The sequence below is a fragment of the Miscanthus floridulus genome, chromosome 5 (assembly GCF_019320115.1).
Source record: "Miscanthus floridulus cultivar M001 chromosome 5, ASM1932011v1, whole genome shotgun sequence".
Taxonomy (NCBI): Eukaryota; Viridiplantae; Streptophyta; class Magnoliopsida; order Poales; family Poaceae; genus Miscanthus; species Miscanthus floridulus.
The window spans coordinates 108,895,860-108,920,233 of record NC_089584.1 but is presented as its reverse complement, the minus strand read 5'-3'; the positions used below and the strand labels follow the sequence as shown (position 1 = coordinate 108,920,233).

At 53.4% G+C, this 24,374-nt stretch overlaps 1 protein-coding gene across 6 annotated transcripts in view; it reads right to left on the bottom strand.

The window, feature by feature from the left end:
- The window catches only part of LOC136452965 (uncharacterized), a 37,287-nt gene that overhangs the window by 8,756 nt on the left and 4,157 nt on the right, over nucleotides 1-24,374 (bottom strand). For all 6 annotated transcript variants that reach the window (XM_066453543.1, XM_066453541.1, XM_066453544.1 and 3 more), the window contains exons 7-9: nucleotides 3,868-3,932; nucleotides 3,661-3,759; nucleotides 3,396-3,495 (exon numbers count right to left, since the gene is read on the bottom strand). In XM_066453543.1, the coding sequence (XP_066309640.1) occupies nucleotides 3,396-3,495; nucleotides 3,661-3,759; nucleotides 3,868-3,932 (264 nt within the window). The remainder of the gene's footprint in view (nucleotides 1-3,395; nucleotides 3,496-3,660; nucleotides 3,760-3,867; nucleotides 3,933-24,374) is intronic.

Below are 24,374 nucleotides of genomic sequence, written 5' to 3'. Positions count from 1 at the left end.
CAAGAGATCGAGGCCATGGAGAAAAATCACACCTGGGAGCTAGTGCTGTTGCCCACTGGCCACCACCCCATCACCATAGTTTAAGCTCAAGAAAGATGAGCTGGGCACGATGATCAAACACAAGGCCCGGTTGGTGGCACGCGGCTTCGTCCAGCAGGAGGGGATCGACTACGACGACGCATTCGCTCCCGTGGCGCGCATGGAATCCGTCAGAGTCCTCGCGCTAGCGGCTCAAGAAGGCTGGTGCGTCCACCACATGGATGTGAAATCCGCCTTTCTCAACGGCGACCTCAAGAAAGAGGTGTACGTGCAGCAGCCGCCTGGTTTCGCCGTCGCCGGAGAAGGAAAGGTCTATCGCCTCTGCAAGGCTCTCTACGGCCTGCGGCAGGCACCGCGCGCCTGGAACGCAAAGCTAGACGCCACGCTCAAGGACATGGGCTTCCAGCAGAGCGCTCATGAGGCGGCGATGTACCGGCGGGGCAATGGGCGCTCTGTCCTGCTCGTCGGCGTCTACGTCGACGACCTCATCATCACCGGCGCGGAGGAACGTGAAGTGGAGGCGTTCAAGGCGCAAATGAAGATCTTTGACATGAGCGACCTCGGCCTCCTCAGCTTCTACCTCGGCGTCGAGGTGCGCCAAGATGCCAACGGCATCACCCTCCGCTAGACGCATTACGCCAAGCGCATCCTGCGGCTCATCGGCAGTCTGCGATAACTGGTGCACACTCGCCCTAATCTGGCGTTCGCCGTCAGGTTCGTCAGCCGGTTCATGGAGCGGCCTACGGTGGAGCATCAACAGGTTGTCAAGCGCATCCTCCGATATGTGGCTGGCACCCTGGACTTCAGTCTGCACTTCACCAAGGCGCCTGGCACCGCGCGCTTCGTCGGCTACTGCGACAACGACCTCGCCAGCGACATCGACACAAGCAAGAGCACAAGCGGAACGTTGTTCTTCCTCGGCAACTGTTGGTCAGCTGGCAATCCATCAAGCAGAAGGTAGTGGCACTTTCAAGCTGTGAAGCCGAGTACATTACCACCACTACTGCTGCAACACAGGCTCTGTGGCTGTCAAGGCTGCTAGCAGAGCTCCTCGGCAGGCATATCGAGGTGGTTGAGCTGAAGGTGGACAGCAAGTTAGCCCTCGCTCTGGCCAAGAATCCAGTCTTCCATGAAAGGAGCAAGCACATCAGGATCAATTACCACTTCATCCGCAGTTATCTGGAAGATGGAAGCATCAAGGCCAATCGCATTCCAACCACTGATCAGCTTGCAGACATTCTCACTAAGTCTCTAGACAAGGCCAAGTTTGAGGAGATGAGGGAGAGAATTGGCTTAAAGCAGATCACCTCCAAAGCTGAGCACAAGGCTAGGGGGAGAAATGAGGGTTAAGCCTAGTGCCAATACCCCAATGTATCTAGTTTACTTACTTAAGCTATTTACTATTCACTATCTAGCAATTATCAGATGCCTTAGCATCCAAGCTAGCATCTGCTTTATGTAGTTAGAATATGTTGTTGAAACCTTCTTGTATCCCAAGTTTGCTACTTCTATATAATTCAATGAAGCGGCCCATGACCAAGCTGCCCTCTGGCAGAGCAAAATTCTACTTGTGTTCTTAGTTACCTGTCCAACAGTAACACCTCCATGAAAATGGCGATCGTGCGTGCACAATTATCACTCATTTTTTCAGCAAGAACGTTGAGCCCTAGGGGGTCATGCATGAAAGTTAAGCCAAAAACCTCTACACTACCTCATGCATGGATAGACAAGCGAAGGCTTAAAGACACCGACTGCTAGACTACACATTGCACAACAAGCAGCTCATAGGGATTTCCCGTTGCAATTGTATAGCTAAAAAATAAGAAAAGCAGCTAACCATGTCCCTAAGGACTCATTGCTTTGTTCATTTACGAAACAAGTACTTGTTGCACACCATTTAAGCCTGCGGCTGGATATTCGATCCCCGAATTCAAATCCACACCCATGATAATTGGGTAGGGTATGGGTAGAAATAAATTATCCATTTAGATTTGGGTATGGATAACGTAATACCCGCATTACCCATTAAATATTCATTTACCCGCTCAGTTTCTCTTCGTCTTCTTCCGCGAAGCGCATAGTCGCGCATGATGGCGGTCTCCATGGCCAGCGACGGCGCGGGCTCTGCCTGGCGGTGCGTCTGACCTCTCCTATCCCAGGCAGCGCGCGGGCTCTGCCCATCCCCAGTGGCGGCGCGGGCCCTCCCCAGCCCCGGCGTGCCTCCCCCCTCCCAGCTGCAGGCAAGAGCTCGGCCGCGCAAGCTCCTAGGTCCGGCCACGTGAGGCCCCATGGCTGGCCGCGCGAGGTCCTGCTCCTCCCCTTCCGGCCGCTGCTCCCCAATCCCAGGCAGCGGCGCGAGGTCCGGCTCCTCCCCCTCCTCGTGCTAGCTGCTGCAGTTTTCTCTGTCATTTCCCTCTTTTATCCATTGGGTATTCATAATCCATCGGGGATTATCCACTTCATTTGGGTATGGGTAATTTTAGGACGCACGGATACAGGCAACATGTGGGTGTGGACATGGATGCCTGGTACCCTCCGCAACGGCAGGCTTAACTCCATTATTATTTAGGGTCAAATCAATACCAAACTGCAATGATATAAGCAACATATAGGCTATACCTTAATCTATATCTATACCTAATATTAAATTAATGGGAGAATTTTTTTTGTCCACCCTTCAATGTCTCCATCGTCTGCCCATCCACCCGTCCCCCAATCCCACCCTTCTTCCGAGACTCAGCCCGTCGTCCATCAATGCCACCAACCCACAATAGGAGTCTGAGGACCAAGGCCCAACACAGCATCGGTTTCAGTTTGAAGATGCAAAACCTTCAATGGCACCGCACGACTCATGGCGTGACTTGGCCGCTTGAGCCCGAGCCCAAGCCCGTGCGTGTCGCGACTTGGCACACGTGGGCATGTGGCTCACCTTCGACTTTTCTTAACCTATTTAAGGTGAAACAATCTCTAGTCAATTAACCTTATGGGATTAACCCTTTATTGCACCTAGCCTATATTATGGGCTCGGAATTTATTTGATTCAATTGATGTTGGGCCAAGCCCAATTAAATCTAACAAAGATAGGTAGCTCATTATACTTAGCATGGGAAGGTCCAAATGATCGCATAACAATTTGTACATTCTGTTGCAATGCATGGGGCATGTTGCTAGTATATATAAGAAGCAGATTTCAACACATTTATGAAACAACATAGAGGAAAGGCCTCTCAAGCAATAGCAAGAAAGTAGCAGTATCAGATTGAAGTGAGAATAACAATTAAATTCTAAACGCGTACAAGCTTTTAACATTTTAAGAGAAAATCATCGCATCTTTTCTTGTTTTTTTTTCTAATTACCTTTAACCTTCCCATCCCACTGACAGAAACAACATCTCCAGATTTGAGGGTAACTCCATTTTTCGTTGTTGGTGTCCAATTCACACGAACATCACCAGAACTGAGCAAGCAAAAGAGCATGAATCCAGAAAAATAATTAACATTCATAGGCACTGACAACACAATTCGTATTAGAATAGAACAAAGTTCAAACAAAACAACTGTGCTAAGATAAAAGTATGTTTTTCTGCTGTTAAGTTGACAATTGACACCTCAAAATTCATACCTTATCAAGCTAGCAAGCTTCGTGCGTGAGATTTTAAATCCTGCACTGGCAAGGGCATCAACCCTGAGCGATGATTCTACAGTTTTAAATGAACTGGTCCTGCAGTTTAGAGGAAAAATTGAGTCACTTGTGCCGGGTTTTTACAACATAAAATTTTGAAAAAAACAAGTTCAAAGTTTATATAAAGGTATGAGAACATGAGTTCACCTTGGCGGTTCATATTCTAGAGCAAGCAAAGGAATCTGAGTGCATGAAACACCAACTTTCCCCACCTGTAGAAAAACTCCCATCGGATAAGGACGGTAATTAGATCGGTTTGCAACAAGCAGACCAAAGCAACCAAGCACAGATTTAGCCCAAACTCAGGCATAAAACATCTCAGATCTTCTCCATCATGCAGATTGTGTTAGAACCAAAACACAGGTTTGGGGCTGAATTTTAGATTTATTAGCCATGCCACAACTATGACAGGTTGGGGATACATATAAGATAGATTGCTTGAGCCTTAAGAAAGCTACAACATATTCTAGAGATGCTAAAGTAAATGCTAGGGATAAAGATAAGGGCTGACATAGCCACCAACGACTCTAGATAATTATCCTAAGTAGATAAGGACAAGACTTATGGCTCTCATTCTCCCCCTAAGTCTTGTGTGGCACCCTCTAGGGAATTGGAACCATCCCAATCCTGGCGCGAAGTTCTTGGAAGACGGGGTTCTTCACCAAGGCCAAGGCGGACTTGTTGTCCACCCTGAGCTCCACTGCTTCTGCGTCTCTGCCCAGGAGATCGCCTAGCAACCGAGCCAACCAGAGAGCTTGAGTCGAAGCAGTTGTGGCAGCGATGTACTCCGCCTCGCAACTGGACAGAGCCATCACTTGCTGCTTGACCAACTACCGGCTGATTAGACACTTGCCGAGGAAGAATAGCGTCCCGCTGGTGCTCTTGCTTGTGTCGATGTCGTCGGCAAGGTCGCTGTCGCTGTACCCGATGAAGTGCTCCGCACCGGGACACCTCAGGTAGTGCAAGCCGTAGTCGGAAGTGCCCGCGACGTAGCGGAGGATCCTCTTGATGGCCTGCTCGTGCTCCGTCGTCGGTCGCTGCATGAACCAACTAACGTAGCCAACGGCGAACGTCAAGTCCGGCCGTGTGTGGACAAGGTAGCGAAGGCTGCCCACAATGCGCCGGTACCACGTGGCGTCGACCTCCTTCGTCGTGCTGTCGCGGCTCAGCTTCAGCCTCTCCTCCATGGGAGTGTGTGCTGGGTTGCAGCCGGTGAGCCCGCCCAACTCGACGATGCGCTTGGCGTAGACGGTCTGGCGAAGAGAGATGCTGGAGCTGTCCTGGTGGACATCGATCCCCAGGTAGAAGGAGAGAAGGCCCAAGTCGCTCATCTGGAAGGTCGCCTTCATCTCCTCCTTGAATGACTCCACCCCGGCCTCCTTGGTGCCGGTGATCACCAAATCGTCGACATAGACGCCTACCAACAGGGCACTGCCTCCCTTGCCCCGTCGGTAGACTGCAGCCTCGTGAGGACTTTGATGGAACCCCATTTGCTTGAGAGTGGAGTCCAGCTTGGCATTCCAAACTCAGGGTGCCTGCCGCAAGCCTTAGAGGGCCTTGCGTAGGCGAAGAACCTTGTTCTCCTTGCCGGGGATGACGAATCCCGGCAGCTGGTGGACGTAGACGTCCTCCTTCAGGTCACCGTTGAGGAAGGCGGACTTGACGTCCATGTGGTGCACACCAACCCTCCTGGGCCGCTAGTGCGAGGAGACGAACGGACTCCATCTGCGCAACGGGCGCGAAGGCATCGTCGAAGTCGACTCCCTCCTGCTGGATGAACCCGCGCGCCACCAGACGCGCCTTGTTGAAAGGTCCTAATGGCTAGAGGGGAGTGAATAGCCTAATAAAAATTTCTACAACAACACTTAACAAAATGTTAGACAATTATGAGGCAAAGCAAGTGTTGCGCTAGCCTACTCAAAATGCAAACCACCTACCACAATTCTAGTTTAGATAGTGTCGATTCACACAAAAGGTATGGCACTACCCTAAGTTAGTGTGCTCTCAATGGCTAACTAAAGAGCCACACCAACCAAGCAAGCAAGCTCTCACAACTAGTTACACTAAAGAGCTTGTCAACTAGCTTACGATAATATAAAGAGAGTGATCAAGATAGTTATACCGCCGTGTAGAGGAGTGAACCAATCAATCACAAGGATGAATAACAATGAAGATCAATCACCTCGTAATCAAAGGATGAACATAATGATTTTTACCGAGGTTCACTTGCTTGCCGGCAAGCTACTCCTCGTTGTGGCGATTCACTCACTTGGAGGTTCACGCGCTAATTGGCTTCACACGCCAAACCCTCAATAGGGTGCCGCACAACCAACACAAGATGAGGATCACACAAGCCACGAGCAATTCACTAAAGTACCTTTTGGCGCTCCGCCGGAGAAATGTCAAGAACCCCTCACAATCACCACGATCGGAGCCGGAGATAATCACCACCCTCCGCTCAACGATCCTCGCTGCTCCAAGCCATCTAGGTGGCGGCAACCACCAAGAGTAACAAGCGAAATCCGCAGCGAAACATGAACAACAAGTGCCTCTAGATGCAATCACTCAAGCAATGCACTTGGATTCACTCCCAATCTCACTATGATGATGAATCAATGATGGAGATGAGTGGGTGGACTTTGGCTAGGCTCACAAGGTTGCTATGTCAAAGAAAATGACCAAAGATGTGAGCTACAGTCAGCCATAGGGCTTAAATAGAAACCCCCACGGAATAGAGCCGTTGTACCCCTTCACTGGGCACACTGCGCTCTGACCGGACGCTCCGGTCCAACTAACCGGACGCCAGCCCTCAGCGTCCGGTCGTCCGATGGACGCCACGCGTCACCAGCTTCAAACGCTGTTCGTCAGATTCCAACGGCTACGAAGCTGACCGGACGATCCGGCAAAACTGACCGGACGTTGAAGCCCCAGCGTCCGGTCGAGTACAGTAAGGGTCAAAAACCGTTTCTCCTCGACCGGACGCGTCCGGTCCACCTCGACCGGACACAGCCCAGCGTCCGGTGGTAAACCCTAGCCACTGTATCGCCGAGTCAGCGCGACTGGACGCAGGCAGTCAGCGTCCGGTGCATTCAGATCCAGCGTCCGGTCACTTGACCGACGCTGGCATCTCCTCCGTCTTCTTCACCCTTGCTCAAATGTGCTAACCACCAAGTGTATCACCTTGTGCACATGTGTTAGCATATTTTCACAAACATTTTCAAGGGTGTTAGTTCTCCACTAGATCCTAAATGCATATGCAATAAGTTAGAGCATCTAGTGGCACTTTGATAACCGCATTCCGACACGAGTTTCACCCCTCTTAATAATACGGCTATCAAACCTAAATGTGATCACACTCTCTAAGTGTCTTGATCACCAAAACAAAATAGCTCCTACAAGTTATACCTTTGCCTTGAGCTTTTGTTTTTCTCTTTCTTCTTTTCAAGTTTAAGCCTTGATCATCGTCATGCCATCACCATTGTCATGCTATGATCTTCATTAGCTTCTCCACTTGAAGTGTGCTACCTATCTCATGATCACTTGATAAATTAGGTTAGCACTTAGGGTTTCATCAATTCACCAAAACCAAACTAGAGCTTTCACTTGTGCCTGATCACCGCCCCGGCCTCATCCTTCTTGAGCTTGTAGACCCACTTAAGGGTGATGGCGCGGTGGCCGGCAGGAAGATCCGCCAGCTCCCACGTCCGGTTCCGCTCGACCACGTCCATCTCCTGCTGTATCGCGGCGTGCCATGCCGCGTCTCCCTTCGCCTCAGCGAAGGAGCGGGGCTGGCCGTCCTCGTGTGCCAGGTGCAGCTCCACCTCGAAGTCGTGCACCGCCAGTCCAGGGATGGGCTTATCACCGAAGATGTTGTCCAAGGTGCGGTAGCGCAGAGGCTCGTCGTCGTGGTAGGCATCGACGCGATCCTCGTCGTCGGACAGCGGAGTGGCGAACTCCACCGTGCACTGCTCGTCACGGACCAAGGCTGCTGGTGACGATCTCGGAGGTGTGGGTGCCGATGCAGGAGATTGGGGAGCCGGTGTAGGAGAGCAGGGCGTAACCGGTGGTACAGGTGGTGGACTTGCTGGTGGTGTAGGCGGTGGAGTACTCGTCGGAGCTAATGGCGAGCCGGGTGCTGAGGTAGACGAGCTCGGTGAAGATGAGCTGCTAGCTCCCTCGGCTCCCTCGAAGTGGACGTAGTCGACGACGAAGTCCCTGAGAGTCGAAGTCGAGCTGTCATCCACCGCCTTGTCCCAGGCCCAGCCTCGCCCTTCGTCGAACACGACGTCCCGGGAGATGCGGACGCGCTGTGTTGCAGGGTCGAGGATGAGGTAGGCCTTGACGCCCTCCGCGTAGCCGATGAAGACCCCTGGCGTGCTCCGGTCGTCGAGCTTGCCAACGTGGTTGAGCTCCTTGGCGAAGGTGAGACAGCCGAAGACGCGGAGGTGGCTCACCACCGGCTTACGCCCATGCCAGGCCTCGTACGGCGTTTTGCCGTCAAGGGCCTTGGTGGGCGAGCGGTTGAGGAGATGGACGACAGTCATCACCGCCTCCCCCCAGTAGATTGTCGGCATCCCTCTCTTCTTGAGGAGGGCGCGGCGGTGACCACCACCGTCTGGTTGCGACGCTCAACGACGCCGTTCTGCTACGGGGTGTACGGCGCGGAGAAGTGGCGCTGGATCCCCTCGTCGGCGCAGTACGCCGTGAACTCGCCGTCGTTGTCAGTGCTAGCACCCGAAGCTTGCGGCAGCACTCCTTCTCCGCAGCAGCTTGATGGCGCTTGATGGCGTCCGCAACCGCCGCCTTGGTGTCGAGCAGGACCGCCCACATGTAGCGGGACACGTCGTCGACGAGGAGCAGGAAGAAGCGCCGGCCTCCAGGTGTGGCCGGTGTCACGGGGCCGCAGAGGTCACTGTGCACGAGCTCCAGCTTCTCCTTGGCGCGGAAGCTCGCCTGGCGGGGGAAGGGGAGCCGTCGCTGCTTGGTGAGGACGCAGGTGTCGCAGAACTACTCCACGTGCTCGACTCGCAGCATGCCCTGCACCATCTCCTTGTTGCTGAACTACTTCAGGGCCTCAAAGTTGAGGTGCCCAAAGCGCTCGTGCCACCGCCAGGAGTCGTCGTCGCGGCAGGCTGCAAGACACACGGGCTGCGCCACCTGCACGTGGAGGACGTAAAGGCGGTTTGGGCCTCTGTTCACCTTGACGAGAGGGCGACGATGGCGATCCCAGATACGCAAGACCCCGTGCTCTATCTCCACGCGCGAGCCGTTCTCATCCAGCTATCCCAGGCTGATGATGGAGTTCCTCAGCGCGGGGATGTAGTAGACACCAGTGAGCAGTCGGTGCTCGCCGGTCTTGGCGGTGAAGACAACGGAGCCGACGCCCTTGATCTCCACGGCAGAGGCGTCCCCGAACTTGACGGAGCCTCGAACGCCGAAGTCGAGCTCGAAGAAGAACTCCTGCCGCCCGGTCATGTGGTGGGTGGTGCCGGTGTCGAGGTACCACCCGTCGATCTTGTTGCCGCCGGACCCGTTGCCGAGGAAGACGTGAGGCCGCGGCTCGTCGAGGCGGCGGCCGGCACGGGAGAGGAGTGCGGCTTGATACTCACGTGTACGAAGAACAGAGCCGGCTCGTCACCCTCCTGCGCTTGCGCGACGTGTACCTGACCGCCGCGCTTCGCCTACCGGCAGTCCGTGGCCCAGTGCCCGGTCCTCCCGCAATTGTTGCATGTGTCATCGCGGGTAGCCTTGCGCTCGCCGTCGATGCCGCCAGGAGCGCCACCACGCGCCTTGTCGGGTACCTTAGAATGGGGTACCCCAAGCAAAACATCAAATGGGTTGCCCCAGTCCCATCTAAAATATAACGATGATAAAAGCAAAAAGGTAAGTCGTGGGCCCCTCCCCGTTGCGACCAGGCCCACTGGGTTCTCCTCCTCCTCGCCTCGAGCCCCGAGGAGGTCTCGACATCCTGGCGAGGCTCCCCAGGGAAGGCCTCGGCAGGGAACGCCGTCTCCGCCTCGCCCGAGGCTCTCCTCAGAAGGCCTCGGCAGGAGGCGCGTTCTCCGTATCGCGCGAGGCCTCTCGCGCGAAGCCTCGGCAAGGAGCCTGATCCCCGTCTCGCGCGAGGCCCCATTCTCCGTGTCGCTCGAGGCCGGCTCGCCCATGGTCCGTCGCCCCCCGCCTCGGCCGACCCTCCCGACAGCCGGTCACGTCCCATTAATGCTTTCAACCACTCCCGTGATCTCAGCCGGACAGCGGCTCAACGTCACAGAAAGACCGACGCGACCCGAAGTCGCATCAGCACCATACCGGCCAGGACAGGGCACGGCGGGGATTACCGGCCACTGTGTCCAAACACTGTGACCACGATCAGCCGCCGTCAGCGCCTGGGACAGGATATGGCGGGGATTACCGGCCACTGTGTCCAAACACTGTGACCACGATCAGCCGCCGTCAGCGCCTGGGACAGGATATGGCGGGGGTTACTGGCCACTGTGTCCACGATCAGCCGCCCGCTCAAGGCCTCGGCGCTGTACACCAAGGCCTCGGCACTGTACATCAGGGCCTCGGCAATATTGGGGTCCGCGCCTGCCGAGACCCCCCACCGCAGTACCAGCCTCGGCCCCGACCAAGTTTCGGCCTCGTGCATAGTCCGTCCCCAGCGGCTTATGGTCGCCGCCACGTCCACTCCGAGGCATTCCTGGGGCTCCCACGACGCACAGGATCTGATGGGACGACCACGCCGTCCCAGTACTCCAAGGATGGGCCACTCCGACGACCACGCCGCCACAGGAACAGGCCACAGGGCTTGGACATGCCGTCCCTGGCGGCACGACGCCGCATAGTAATACATGTACTGCCCTTGTCCCCCCTTCAACTATAAAAGGAGAGGACTTGGGCCACTTAGAAAAAAGGCCCGGAGAACACACACACACGCACACCTTCCAGCCGCTTGAGAACAACGTCTCAGACGGCCCCACGACACCCTGCCGAGACCTGGGACAAGTTCCCTCTCTCCCTTAGCTTGTAACCCCCTACTACGAGCACTTCGGTGCAAGGAATACAAGTTCTATCCCTCAGACTGGACGTAGGGCGCCGATTGCCTGAACCAGTATAAACCTTGTGTCTCTTTGCATCACCATCCGGAATCGGGAGCACGCAGAACAAATTCACTAGTTGGTTGAGGACCCCCCGGTCCGAAACACCGACAGTTGGCGCGCCAGGTAGGGGGCGTCTGCGTGTCAGTTTCGTCATCCCAGCAGGTTCCGGATGGCAGACCCCGTGCGACCATTGCGTCTCGGCACCGTAGTTTGGTTCGGGAGCCTAGAGTTCATGTCTCTAGGGCATGAGTACGACATGGTACTCCTCGCTCCTCGAGCCCCTCCGCCCGACGATGAAGTTACGCACCGGCAGCCCAGGCGCAGGCGGCGCCCGGGCGGCCGCTCTCGCCGCGCTCGCCAGGCACGACACGAGCAAGACCACCCCGACGTTACGCGAACCCGGGGCGGCACGCCACTCCCCGCCGATATCCTACGACCAGCTGTTGGTACGGGGTACCTGGCTGGGGACCTGTCTGGCCTGAGCTTGGACAAAGGAAAATCGCCGGTGGCTCGCGATGATGCCCAGTCGTCAAGCTCCGCTCCACCACTCCCTGAAGAACCGACCCCGGCGGAGCAGAATCTGGCAACGACATCATCCCCATGCCCCTTTGGGTTGAAAAATGCCGCCGCTTCTTACACCTACGCATACGCTGCTGCTCATGAGGGTCCCTCAGAACGCTGCCAGCGCTTCGGTCTCGACCTAAGCACCCACGCTGACTCCTCGGATGAGGACGAGGCATGGCCCGGAGTGGATTTCTCCGGGCTCCACGACCCTGGGACTTTGCGCCAGTTCTTGGCCGCAAGCGACTACTGCTTCGGTTACTCCGACTCCGACGACGAAGGCACTTACGACTCCACTCGCGAGTGTTTTCACGTCGGGCTCGGGATGCCGAGGGCAGGCGAAGAGGATGAGGGGGCAGGTAGCCGCTCCCCACTTCGTCCAGGGGCGGGCGCCGTCACGCCCCCACGCAATGCCCTGCCGACCGCACGAAATGAGAACGTCGCTCTTGCACGACCTCAGCGCCCAGACCTAGAGCAACTCCATGAGCTCCAGGCCAAGGTCGAGCAAGACCAACTCCTTCTGCAGCAGCTTCGAGACTCTCTCGAACAGGAACAGCGAGGCCGCGGCGAAGGTGGGGGAGCCCGACGAAGAGCTCGCGATGTGTATCACCGCATCCATGACGACGAAGGGAGCGAGCAACCCCCAGTCTTCAATCGCGCCAGCCAGAACGTTGCGGCTGCGGCAATGCTGGTTCGCGCAATGCCCGAGCCTTCTACCACGGAGGGGCGGCGGGTCCGCGGCGAGCTCCGCGATCTCCTAGAGACCGCTGCGGTTCAGCAGGCCGAGAGTTCCGCCTCCCGACGGCGCGGGGGCGTCTCGAACCTTCTCACGGCACCGCCTCGGCAGGACAGGGAAGCCCCGGCTCGTCCCGACCCCGACCGAGCGCCGATAGCCCACAGGGTCCCCGTGCTTCTGGACCGCCTCGGCAGTCGACGCGAGGTGCAGGGAGACCATGAGGTGGTCAGCAGGCGACGACGCCACGACAACGAGGGGCCCGCTCGGGGCTACCGCCCACACCGAGGCGGTCGCTACGACAGCGGTGAGGACCGCAGTCCTTCCCCTGAGCCGCCAGGCCCTCGGGTCTTTAGCAGGGCCATCCGCGCTGCTCCTTTCCACGCTCGGTTCCGACAGCCGGCCAATCTCGCGAAGTACAGCGGCGAGACCAACCCGGAGCTCTGGCTCGCCGATTACCGCCTGGCCTGCCAGCTAGGTGGCGCGGACGATGACCTGCTCATCATCCGCAATCTCCCTTTGCTCTTGTCGGACTCGGCACGAGCCTGGCTCGAGCATCTCCCTCCCTCGCAAATCCACGACTGGCGCGATTTGGTTAGGATCTTCGTCGGGAACTTCCAGGGCACGTACGTGCGCCCTGGGAATTCCTGGGATCTTAAGAGCTGTCGCCAGAAGCCGGACGAGTCTCTCCGAGACTTCATCCGGCGCTTCTCCAAACAATGCACCGAGCTACCCAGCGTCGGCAAATCGGAGATTGTCCAGGCTTTCCTCTCCGGCACCACTTGTCGGGACTTGGTCCGAGAGTTAGGTCGCAACGTCCCGCGCTCTGCTGCCGCGCTCCTCGACATCGCCACCAGCTGAGGATCAGGAGCAACAGAGGGCAAAGGCTCGGAAACATGAGAAAAACAACTAAGAAACACAAATACGTCAGAAATAAAAGCCTCGACGGCCACAAACGTTATGATACAAAAATAACCCCTATTCTATCTTTACATAGCCCCTGGGGCCCAGATTAAGGCTCAGGCCCCCAGCACCGGCAGAGGGTAGGGGAGGAACCACCTCATCTTCAAAGAGCGTCGCCAGCGCCGTGCCAGGGCCTTCCGCCGCCTCCAGCAGCTTCGCGACCGCCGCGTGGGCCTCCTCGTCATCATCAGGCAGAACGTAGCCATCACTGATGGCCAGGAGGTCGACGCCAAGGTAGTGAGAGGAAATGACGGCCATTGCCCGCTTGACACCCGTGTGCAGCGCTCCTCGGAGCCGCTCGCGCATCTGGCTGCTCAGCGCAATCAAGCGGCTCCCCAGGGAGCTGCCCGACTGAACCCCCTCGACTTCCAGGGCCTCGCAGGCGGAAAGGGCAGCACGCTTTAGCGCCTCGTGCTCCCCGATCTCGGTCTCGAGCACCGTCTACACCGCGCTGGAAGCCTCGGTGGCCCGAACGACCTCCGCCTCTGACTCTGCACCACGGAAAATGAAATAAGGTCGAGCCAGAGAAAAAACAACCTAAGTTAGGGACGGGAGCTACTCATGAATACCGTCATGAAGATGGATAGAAGTGGCATTGGATATATGGCAAGTGTAGAGAAGAAGAAGGCTCAAGCTCAACACCAACAATCAAAGCCAAAGCCAAAACCAAAGAGATGTTTTGAGTGTGGACAAGAAGGTCACTTTGCTCATGAGTGTCAAACTCCACTACCACAACCCTTGCCCAAGCATGCTAGACCCTTTGCTTTCAATGCTCACTACATGCTTAGAAAAGATTCGAAGGGAAAGATGAAAGTCATGTTCTTAGGTCCCCCCAACAAGAGTAGGCCTAAGAAAGTTTGGGTGGCTAAGTCACTTGTTGAGAAGGTGAAGGGCCCTCAACAAGCTTGGATCCCTAAAGCTTGAATCTATTGTGTATAGGTGAACTACAAGACCGGTGGAAGTCATTGGGTTATTGATAGTGGTTGCACTCAACATATGACCGGTGATCCTCGTATGTTCACCTCACTAGATGAAGAGGTAGATGGACAAGAGAAAATAACATTTGGAGATAATTCAAAGGGCAAGGTCAAAGGATTGGGCAAAGTGGCAATATCAAATGATCATTCCATCTCAAATGTGCTCTATGTTGCTTCATTGAGCTTCAACTTGCTATCCGTTGGTCAATTGTGTGATCTTGGCTTCCAATGCTTGTTCACCTCCGAAGATGCAAACTTAAAGACTTGCCTATTCACCAAAACAACACTTGGGTGGCTATGGCATAGAAGGCTTGCTCATGTTGGGATGAGCTCACTCAAGAAGCTTATGAAGAATGATTTGGTGAGAGGGTTGAAGGATGTGAAGTTTGAGAAGGACAAGCTTTGTAGTGCATGTCAAGCCGACAAGCAAGTTGCAAACACTCATCCAACCAAAGCTTTCATGTCAACCACAAGAGTGCTAGAACTCCTACACATGGATTTATTCGGACCAACAACATACAAGAGTTTGGGAGGAAATCTCTATTGTCTTGTGATTGTGGATGACTATTCAAGATATACATGGGTGTTCTTCCATCATGATAAATCCGAAGTTGCATCTTGTTTCAAAAAGTTTGCCAAGAGAGCACAAAATGAATTTGAAGTGAAGCTCAAGAAGATAAGAAGTGACAATAGCAAAGAGTTTGACAACACAAACATAGAAGCTTATTGTGATGAAGTTGGAATCAAACATGAAGTCTCCGCAACCTATACTCCTCAACAAAATGGTGTAGTTGAGAGAAAGAACCGGACTTTGATCACTCTTGCAAGGACAATGCTAGATGAGTACAACACCCCCGAAGCTCTATGGGCGAAAGCAATCAACACCGCATGTTATGCATCCAACCGCCTATTTCTTCAAAAGTTCCTTGTCAAGACACCATATGAGTTGCTCAATGGGAAGAAGCCGGACGTCTCCTTCTTTAGGGTGTTTGGTTGCAAGTGCTACATCTACAAGAAGCGGCAACACCTAGAGAAGTTTCAAAGGCGTTGTGATATAGGTTTTCTTGTTGGTTACTCATTGAAGTCCAAAGCATATAGAGTATTTAATCATGCCACCGGCTTGGTTGAAGAAACATATGATGTGGAATTTGATGAATCTAACGGCTCCCAAGGAGCACATGAGAATCTTGATGATGTAGGTGATGAACCATTGAGGGAGGCTATGAAGAATATTCCGGTGGGAGACATCAAGCCAAAAGATGATGAAGATGATATACAAGTCATTAATCAACCTTCTTCATCAAATGTACCACAAGATGGTGAAAAAGTTGGGAGAGTAGAAAATGAAGATACTCATGTCTCCCATGAGCAAATGGTGGTACAAGCACAAGATGTTGATGCTCCACAACCTCCTCCTCAAGTGGCCAATAGAAGAAATACTCCTCTCCTACAAGATCATCCACAAGATCTCATCATAGGAAGTCCAACAAAGGGGGTGATGACTAGATCTCAAAAACTTACCTCATTTATTGCTCATCACTCTTTTATCTCTTGCTATGAGCCTACCAAGGTAGAAGAAGCTCTAAAAGATCCGGATTGGATCAATGCCATGCATGAAGAGTTGAACAACTTCACTCGCAATGAAGTATGGAATCTTGAAGAGCGACCAAAAGGTGCAAGAGTGATTGGAACAAAGTGGGTGTTCCGCAACAAGCAAGATGATCAAGGTGTTGTTGTGAGGAACAAGGCAAGACTAGTGGCAAAGGGGTTCTCTCAAGTTGAAGGTTTGGACTTTGGAGAAACCTTTGCACCGGTTGCAAGATTAGAAGCCATCCGTATCCTTCTTGCATATGCATCACATCATGAAATGAAACTATATCAAATGGATGTGAAAAGTGCATTCTTAAATGGCTTTATTAATGAACTAGTTTATGTTGATCAACCTCCCGGGTTTGAAGACCCTAGATATCCTAATCATGTTTATAGGTTGTCCAAGGCACTATATGGGCTTAAGCAAGCCCCAAGAGCTTGGTATGAGCGCCTTCGGGATTTCCTTATTGAGAAGGGCTTCACCATTGGGAAGGTCGACACCACACTATTCACCAAGAAGCTTGATGGGCATATCTTCATTTGTCAAGTATATGTTGATGATATTATCTTTGGATCATCAAATGAAGACTCATGCAAAGAATTTGGTGAATTGATGTCTAAGGAGTTCGAGATGTCAATGATTGGTGAGCTTACATTCTTTCTTGGTTTTCAAGTCAAGCAAATGAAAGAAGGCATCTTCATCTCTCAAGAGAAATACACAAAAGCCCTTCTTAAGAGATTCAAGATGGATGAATGTAAGCCAATCAAGACCCCAATGCCTACCAATGGACATCTCGACCTAGATGAGGGAGGTAACTCGGTTGATCAAACTCTCTACCGCTCTATGATTGGTAGCTTGTTATATTTAACCGCATCTAGGCCCGACATCATGTTTAGTGTGTGTATGTGTGCTAGGTTTCAAGCTAGTCCTAAGGGAACACATTTAATTGCCGTAAAAAGAATCCTTAGGTATCTTAAGCACACTCCAAGCATTGGCCTTTGGTATCCCAAAGGAGCTTTATTTGAATTAATTGGCTATTCCGATTCGGATTACGCCGGATGCAAAGTTGATAAAAACAGCACATCCGGAGGGTGCCATTTGCTTGGTAGATCACTTGTGTCTTGGTCCTCCAAGAAACAAATTAGTGTGGCTTTGTCCACCGCCGAAGCGGAATACATTGCCGCGGGTGCTTGTTGTGCACAAATATTATACATGAAACAAACTTTACTAGACTATGGAGTAGTTCTAGAGAAAGTACCTCTTTTGTGTGACAATGAAAGTGCGGTGAAACTTGCAAATAATCCGGTTCAACACTCTCGCACCAAGCATATAGATATCCGCCATCACTTTCTAAGAGATCATGTAACTAAAAATGATATATCACTAGAAGGTGTAAGATCCGAAGATCAATTAGCGAATATCTTCACTAAACCGCTAGATGAGGCTACATTTTGTAGATTGCGAAACGAGCTCAATGTACTTGATTTTAGTAACTTCACAAAAAATTGAGCTTGTGTTGTCCCTTGCATTCATTGTAATATACAACATGTTTAATTTATAGCAATGCATATAGGGCTTGTCTAGCATGGTTAAGATAACCGCCGAAAAGCGTGTGAAGAAGATTAACCTTGGATCAAACTTGACAAGCAACTAGATTTACTTACAAGCATTACATATGCATGAATGTTGTTTTGTCGTTTTGTTCCATTTGCCCTTTTGTTGCCTATTTTCTTTAAAAGAATTATAGCCTAAGGCAAAATATTTAAAAAAAAATGAGGGTTTGAGAAAGGTCACTCACATCAGTCCTAATTTGTGCTTATTTGGATCTTATTCAAGTTGGAACTTGTTTGGGAACAGGTAGCGCGAAGGAATGTTGAAGGATTACTGTAAAAGGTGCACCGGACGCTGCACCGGACGCTGCTGTCCAGCGTCCGGTCAGTTCACAGGAGGTGAACTGCTGTTCAAGGAGTGACCGGACGCTGCGTCTGTGCGTCCGGTCAGAAAGGGCTCAGCGTCCGGTCGATCGGAGGATGACAAAGTTAAACTGACCGGACCCTGCCTGCGTCCGGTCATGGACCACCGGACGTGTCCGGTCGCGATTCCAGAGGATTTGGACCTCTCTGGAATCGACCGGACGCTGGGTGGTAGCGTCCGGTCGCTACCACCGGAGCGTCCGGTCAGTGGATCTCGCGCGTCTTAAGGACTCTTTTCCCGTTTCCTTTTCTGTCACGTGTTGGGGGATTACTTAACTGCCCGCAACCCCTGTCTCCCGTCGAACCCTAGCCCGAGCCGCCGCCGCATCGCCACCGTGACCCGCGCCCAAGTCGCCGCCGCACTGTTGCGCCGCCGCCTCCACGCACCCTATCTCGCGCCCGCGCCGCCGTGCCCTAGCCCAAGCCGCCGCCGCAGCCCAGCCGTGCGCCACCTGCTCCGGTCAGCCTGCGCCCGTGCCTCCGTGCGCCTACCTAGTGCGCCACCACGCCTGCTCAGCACCTCGCCGGCCTCCTCGCGCCCAAGCTCGCCGCTCAATCGTTGCCAGGCTGCCGGTCTTCGCCGAGTGCTCTTGCCCTACCCTCGCATTGATTGGTATGGCAAATTTTGTGTTTTAATCTTGATCTCAGTTGTAACCTAGATCAAATTCTAAATGCACTGATTCCCCATTGCATTCAGGGCGTTTAACCTAACCCTAGCCCGGTTCCGAGGATCCCCCGCGTGATATCTTATCTCTTCTCGGATCGCTGTTCGTCAGGTAGAAAGCCACTCGATTCAAATTCGCATCTACATTGCTTTCTCTATTAGGATTTCGCATCTATTAGATATATGGTATTTATTTGTATATCCATCTATTCTATCGTGCAGCGAGTCGGTTCCGTTGTGTTTCGTCTGGCAGTTGGCAGTTAACTCGGAGCCAAGCTCGCGAGTAAGGATCGAGGCCAAGCCTCGAAAGCGGCAGTTTGACAGTTGATCTTCATCAGCGACAGTTCACCATCTTGTCAGCTCAGATGGCTCGCACCAAGAATGTTGGTGGTGGCCCAGGTGATGATGATCGGAGGCCCCCGCCTCGTCAGCCAGCCGGATCCAAGGGCAAATCAACCAAGCAGGTAACATCCAAGAAGCGGAAGTATCCCGACGCAGAGACAGCCAGAGCAGCAGCTGTTGCAGAGGCCGCAGAGCGTGCCGAGAGAGGTGGCACCCGCAGCGGAATTGTCATTGCAGATCAGCCAGTTTCACCCGCAGTCAGAGCTGCGATTGAGGAGGTCGAGCGTCGTCACGGTAGTCCAGCTGGGACTGCCACGCTTGCAGGACGACGGGTTGCCATTGAGGAGGGTCCGTCAGCACAACAGCAGCCTCCACCAGCAGAGCCTCAGCCAGCCCAGGAGACTCAGGAGAGTCAGGAGACCGAGCCGGCACCTCAGCTACGCCGCTCGAGTCGTACCAGTGCTGCAGTTCCACCGAGGCCAGCTACACAGCGCAGGGGTTCACGCCCTCCGCCCAGACCACAGGGTCCGCCTCCAGTGGTTCACCTCGACTTGAGGGCCGCTACAGCCAGGCAGGTTCAGCAGTTGCGGTTTGTTGAGTTTGAGGTCTGGTTTCCTCCGAGGAGGGATGAGAGAGCAGCTGAGGGGTTCTACACGCCACTGCAGGAGGATTTCTACAATACATATCTAAACAGTGGGGCAGTGTTCAGATCACAGAGGGTCTGTCCGATAGAGTCCATTGTGGCAGCAGCCGGAGAGGGCATTCGGCAATACTTGTCATATTTGCCAGGACTGTCAGATCTGATTGGACGGACGGGGATATATGTACCTTCTTGGGTTCGTCAGTTTTATGCCTCGCTCTACATCGATCCTCATCACAGATTCATTCACTTTGCCTTCAACGGCAAAGACTATAGAGTGACGAGTAGCAGGGCCAGAGAGATACTGAGACTACAGGAGCAGCCTGTAAGGATGCATGAGGTTTGCTATGGACATCAGGAGCCTCCCAGACGTCCTCATGGAGGGTTGGTGCCCCCTACAGACTTAGTGCGCCATTGCTTCAAGGAGCTGTTTGGTGAGGGGTCGAGCAGGAACCCCAGTGACTTGACTCCTACAGCGAGGATACTAGAGGCCATCATCAGGAGGACATTGCTTCCCAGGTTGGGATACAGGGAGGGCCTGACTCGCTTACAGCTCTGGCTTCTCAATGCCATTATGCAGATGACAGTGTTTGACATCTAGGACCTCCTTCTTTCAGAGATGGAGGATACTATAGCTGAGGGATTCAAGGGTCGCAGGCAGCTTCCCTATGCTCACTGGATCACATTTCTCATCCGCAGAGTTGTGATTGATAAGCCCCCTGGCATGATGGATGAGTATACAGGTGCCACTACGGAGTTCCCAGCTTACAACCTGTCACAGAGGATCAGACACGCCACTCCTCCGGCACCCAGACAGCCTAGCCATCGTCCCGACGTGCCAGAGTCCGCAGCTCAGCAGGACGAGATCATCAGAGGGATTGCAGCCACTGAGGAGGCGGAGCTAGAGGCACAGCAGGAGGTGAGTGAGTACAGTGACAGCTCCGACGACGACTACCAGCCTATACCTCAGATGCCTCCACGCAGACACGATGCAGAGGCAGGTAGCTCCAGTTCTGCTCCACCAGCTCCACAGACAGACCCCGCTCTCATTGATATTCTTGAGCGGATGCAGCAGGATCAGACACGACAGGCACAGGAGACTGCTACAAACTTCGCACAGTTTCAGGCTCGTTAGGACGAGTTTCAGCGGCAGCAGCAGCTCCTTCAGCACCAGCAGTTACTTATGCAGCAGCAGCTCATGGGATTCATGCAGCATGTAGTGACAGCCATTGGGATCCCACTGCCACAGACTTCACCCCAGCTTGCACAGCCTCCTACCACTTCGACGACTCCAGCAGTACAGCCTATCGGGCTTCAGAGTCAGAGACAGCCTCCAGCTCAGTTTCCTTCACCTCCTGTACAGGTGTCCCAGTGGTTAGCCTCACCTGGTGTAGCCCTGCAGTTCACTCCTTATCACACGGGTTTCTCACCAGAGCAGACGTCCTCACTATTCGTGCCTGAGTCGTCAGTCTCCAGGAGTCTTGGAGTATCATTCAGTGAGTTGACCGGCATGCCTACTCCACCTCACATGCATACTGCCGGTCCGTCTACAGCAGCTCCAGCTATCATGACTACTCAGCGGCTCCCCTCGTCTGTCGCCTCGTCAGATCCTACGACAGACATACTTGCAGCTTCACGAGCAGCACCAGCTCAGACCCAGACCGCTTCAGCGACACTTCCTGCTTCAGAGGGTCAGTCAGTTCAGAGCTCAGGGTCAGATGATGATGGCGCCCAGTTCCATCTTGCTCCACGTACTTCAGCGCCCGACTCGTCCGCTGCAGCCCCGCCGTCCGACCCCTAGGTTTTGATGTTTGACGCCAAAGGGGGAGAGGGTTTAAGTATGTAGACTTAGGGGGAGCGAGTTTCAGGGGGAGCTAGTTATCTAGTATTAGCTTATTATATACTTTTGGAGTTTTATTTGTGTGATACACTATTACTACACTATTACTTATGCATTCGTGTGTTTACTTTCATGCATACTCTTATTTATATGTGATAGTGCTATCTACGTGGTTGTGATATTTGACATGTGTGACTTCTACTTTGCTTTATCTCTATGTCATATCACTTGTGGAATGCTCATTTGCTTTTGCTTCCGCGTTTACACTTCGAAGCAAATGAGCTTTGTTATTGGTACTCATGCTCAACTCATATCCTTTGAGTACATTGTTTTGGCTTGGGTCATATAAGCTTGACTAACTCTTTTGTTATTATTGACAAAAGCTTATATGAACCAAGCCCGTCAAAAACCTCACTCCATAACATACTCGAGGTGGTATTGTCATCAATCACCAAAAAGGGGGAGATTGAAAGCATCTAGGCCCCTAGTTGGATTTCGATGATTAATGTCAATACAAGATTACTATGACTAACGTGTGTTTTGCAGAGACAATTAAGTTAGGTCATGGTAATAGAGATCGATTGGGCAATCGAGGTTGTCATGCCCCTACGATGGAAATCGTTTCGGTTTTCAAAGGATGGACGACAAGGTTAAGGATAACTAGTTCTAAGTGTCGATTGAAGTTGGAGAGACACTTAGAGTAGTTTAGGACTTTGTTTTTTCTTTGGCCGTACTATGAAGGGGGGTATGAACGGGTAGCTTGACCTAGTTGAGTCTAGTGAGTTAGGTGTGGTGCACACTTGTTAAAACTAGCTCTAGGTAGCTCCTATGAATGCCTAAGATCCTTCGGAGCAAACTTCATTCACATATGTTCGGAAGTTAGAAGTAAATGGAGGGTCAAATACTGACCGGACGCTGGCTCCGGTGCGACCGAACGCTGGCCGCAGGGTCCGGTCAGTTCATTTGACCGAGAAGATCAAGTCTGGTGTGACCGGACGCTGGGAGGTCATGTGACCGACGCTGAGGACCAGCGTCCGGTCGACTCCAGTAAGGGTCCAGACTTGGAAAAGAGTGACCGGACGCGTCCGGTCAGTGTGACCGGACGCGTCCGGTCAGTGTGACCGGACCCTGAGTATCCAGCGTCCGGTCGTTTACAGTAAGCATCCAAGAGCGACCGGACGCGTCCGGTCGGTACTGACCGGACCCTGACAGCGTCCGGTCATCACTTGAATGCTGGTTCGCGGGTTGAACTGACCGGAGCGTCCGGTTATCACGACCGGAGCGTCCGGTCATCCCGCAGAAGCTCATAACGGTTCGTTTTTCAGGCTGGCTTATAAATAGAAGCTCCACTCGTGAGTGGAGCATCTTTTGCTCATTCCAACAGCTGAGAAACACGTTTGTGAGTGCCAAGAAGAGCAAGGTCCTAGTGAGGTGTTTGTGATTCGAGAATCCAAGAGAGTAGCCTCACTAGCAAATCAAGAGTAGCAAAGTGTGCATCCATCTTCTCATTAGGCTTCGCGTGGTCAAGTGAGAGTTCGTGCTTGTTACTCTTGGTGATCGCCATCACCTAGACGGCTTGGTGGTGATTGGGAGTTTGGTGTTCACACGGCGGAGCTTGTGGGTGACCCAACTCAAGTTGTGAGCGATTTTAGGTGATTCGCCGCGACGGAGTGTCGAAGAATCAACCCGTAGAGAGCACTTGATCCTTGCGCGGATCAAGGGGGAGCTACACCCTTGCGCGGGTGCTCCAACGAGGACTAGTGGGGAGTGACGACTCTCCGATACCTCGGCAAAACATCGCCGCGTTCCTCTCTTTCTCTCTATTTACTTTGAGCACTTACTTTGAGCATTTACTTTGAGCATTTCAATACTTGTTTTCATTTCCATAAGAATTGCTTGCTAGAGTAAGTTTGGAACTTAGGTTGAGAGGTTGTTGTGCATTAGTTTGGTATAAACATTTTTCTAGGCACAAGGGGTTAATTGGGCTATCCGTAGGATTTGATTATTGCAAGAAAATTTAGAATTAGCCCAATTCACCCCCCCTCTTGGGCATCTTGATCCTTTCACTCTCCTCAGAAGGCCTCGGCAGGAGGCGCGTTCTCCGTATCGCGCGAGGCCTCTCGCGCGAAGCCTCGGCAAGGAGCCTGATCCCCGTCTCGCGCGAGGCCCCATTCTCCGTGTCGCTCGAGGCCGGCTCGCCCGCGGTCCGTCGCCCCCCGCCTCGGCCGACCCTCCCGACAGTCGGTCACGTCCCATTAATGCTTTCAACCACTCCAGTGATCTCAGCCGGACAGCGGCTCAACGTCACAGAAAGACCGACGCGACCCGAAGTCGCATCAGCACCATACCGGCCAGGACAGGGCACGGCGGGGATTACCGGCCACTGTGTCCAAACACTGTGACCACGATCAGCCGCCGTCAGCGCCTGGGACAGGATATGGCGGGGATTACCGGCCACTGTGTCCAAACACTGTGACCACGATCAGCCGCCGTCAGCGCCTGGGACAAGATATGGCGGGGGTTACTGGCCACTGTGTCCACGATCAGCCGCCCGCTCAAGGCCTCGGCGCTGTACACCAAGGCCTCGGCACTGTACATCAGGGCCTCGGCAATATTGGGGTCCGCGCCTGCCGAGACCCCCCACCGCAGTACCAGCCTCGGCCCCGACCAAGTTTCGGCCTCGTGCATAGTCCGTCCCCAGCGGCTTATGATCGCTGCCACGTCCACTCCGAGGCATTCCTGGGGCTCCCACGACGCACAGGATCTGATGGGACGACCACGCCGTCCCAGTACTCCAAGGATGGGCCACTCCGACGACCACGCCGCCACAGGAACAGGCCACAGGGCTTGGACATGCCGTCCCTGGCGGCACGACGCCGCATAGTAATACATGTACTGTCTTTGTCCCCCCTTTAACTATAAAAGGAGAGGACTTGGGCCACTTAGAAAAAAGGCCCGGAGAACACACACACACGCACACCTTCCAGCCGCTTGAGAACAACGTCTCAGACGGCCCCACGACACCCTGCCGAGACCTGGGACAAGTTCCCTCTCTCCCTTAGCTTCTAACCCCCTACTACGAGCACTTCGGTGCAAGGCATACAAGTTATATCCCTCAGACTGGACGTAGAGCGCCGATTGCCTGAACCAGTATAAACCTTGTGTCTCTTTGCATCACCATCCGGAATCGGGAGCACGCAGAACAAATTCACTAGTCGGTTGAGGACCCCCCGGTCCGAAACACCGACACGCCTTATCCCGCTTGCGTGG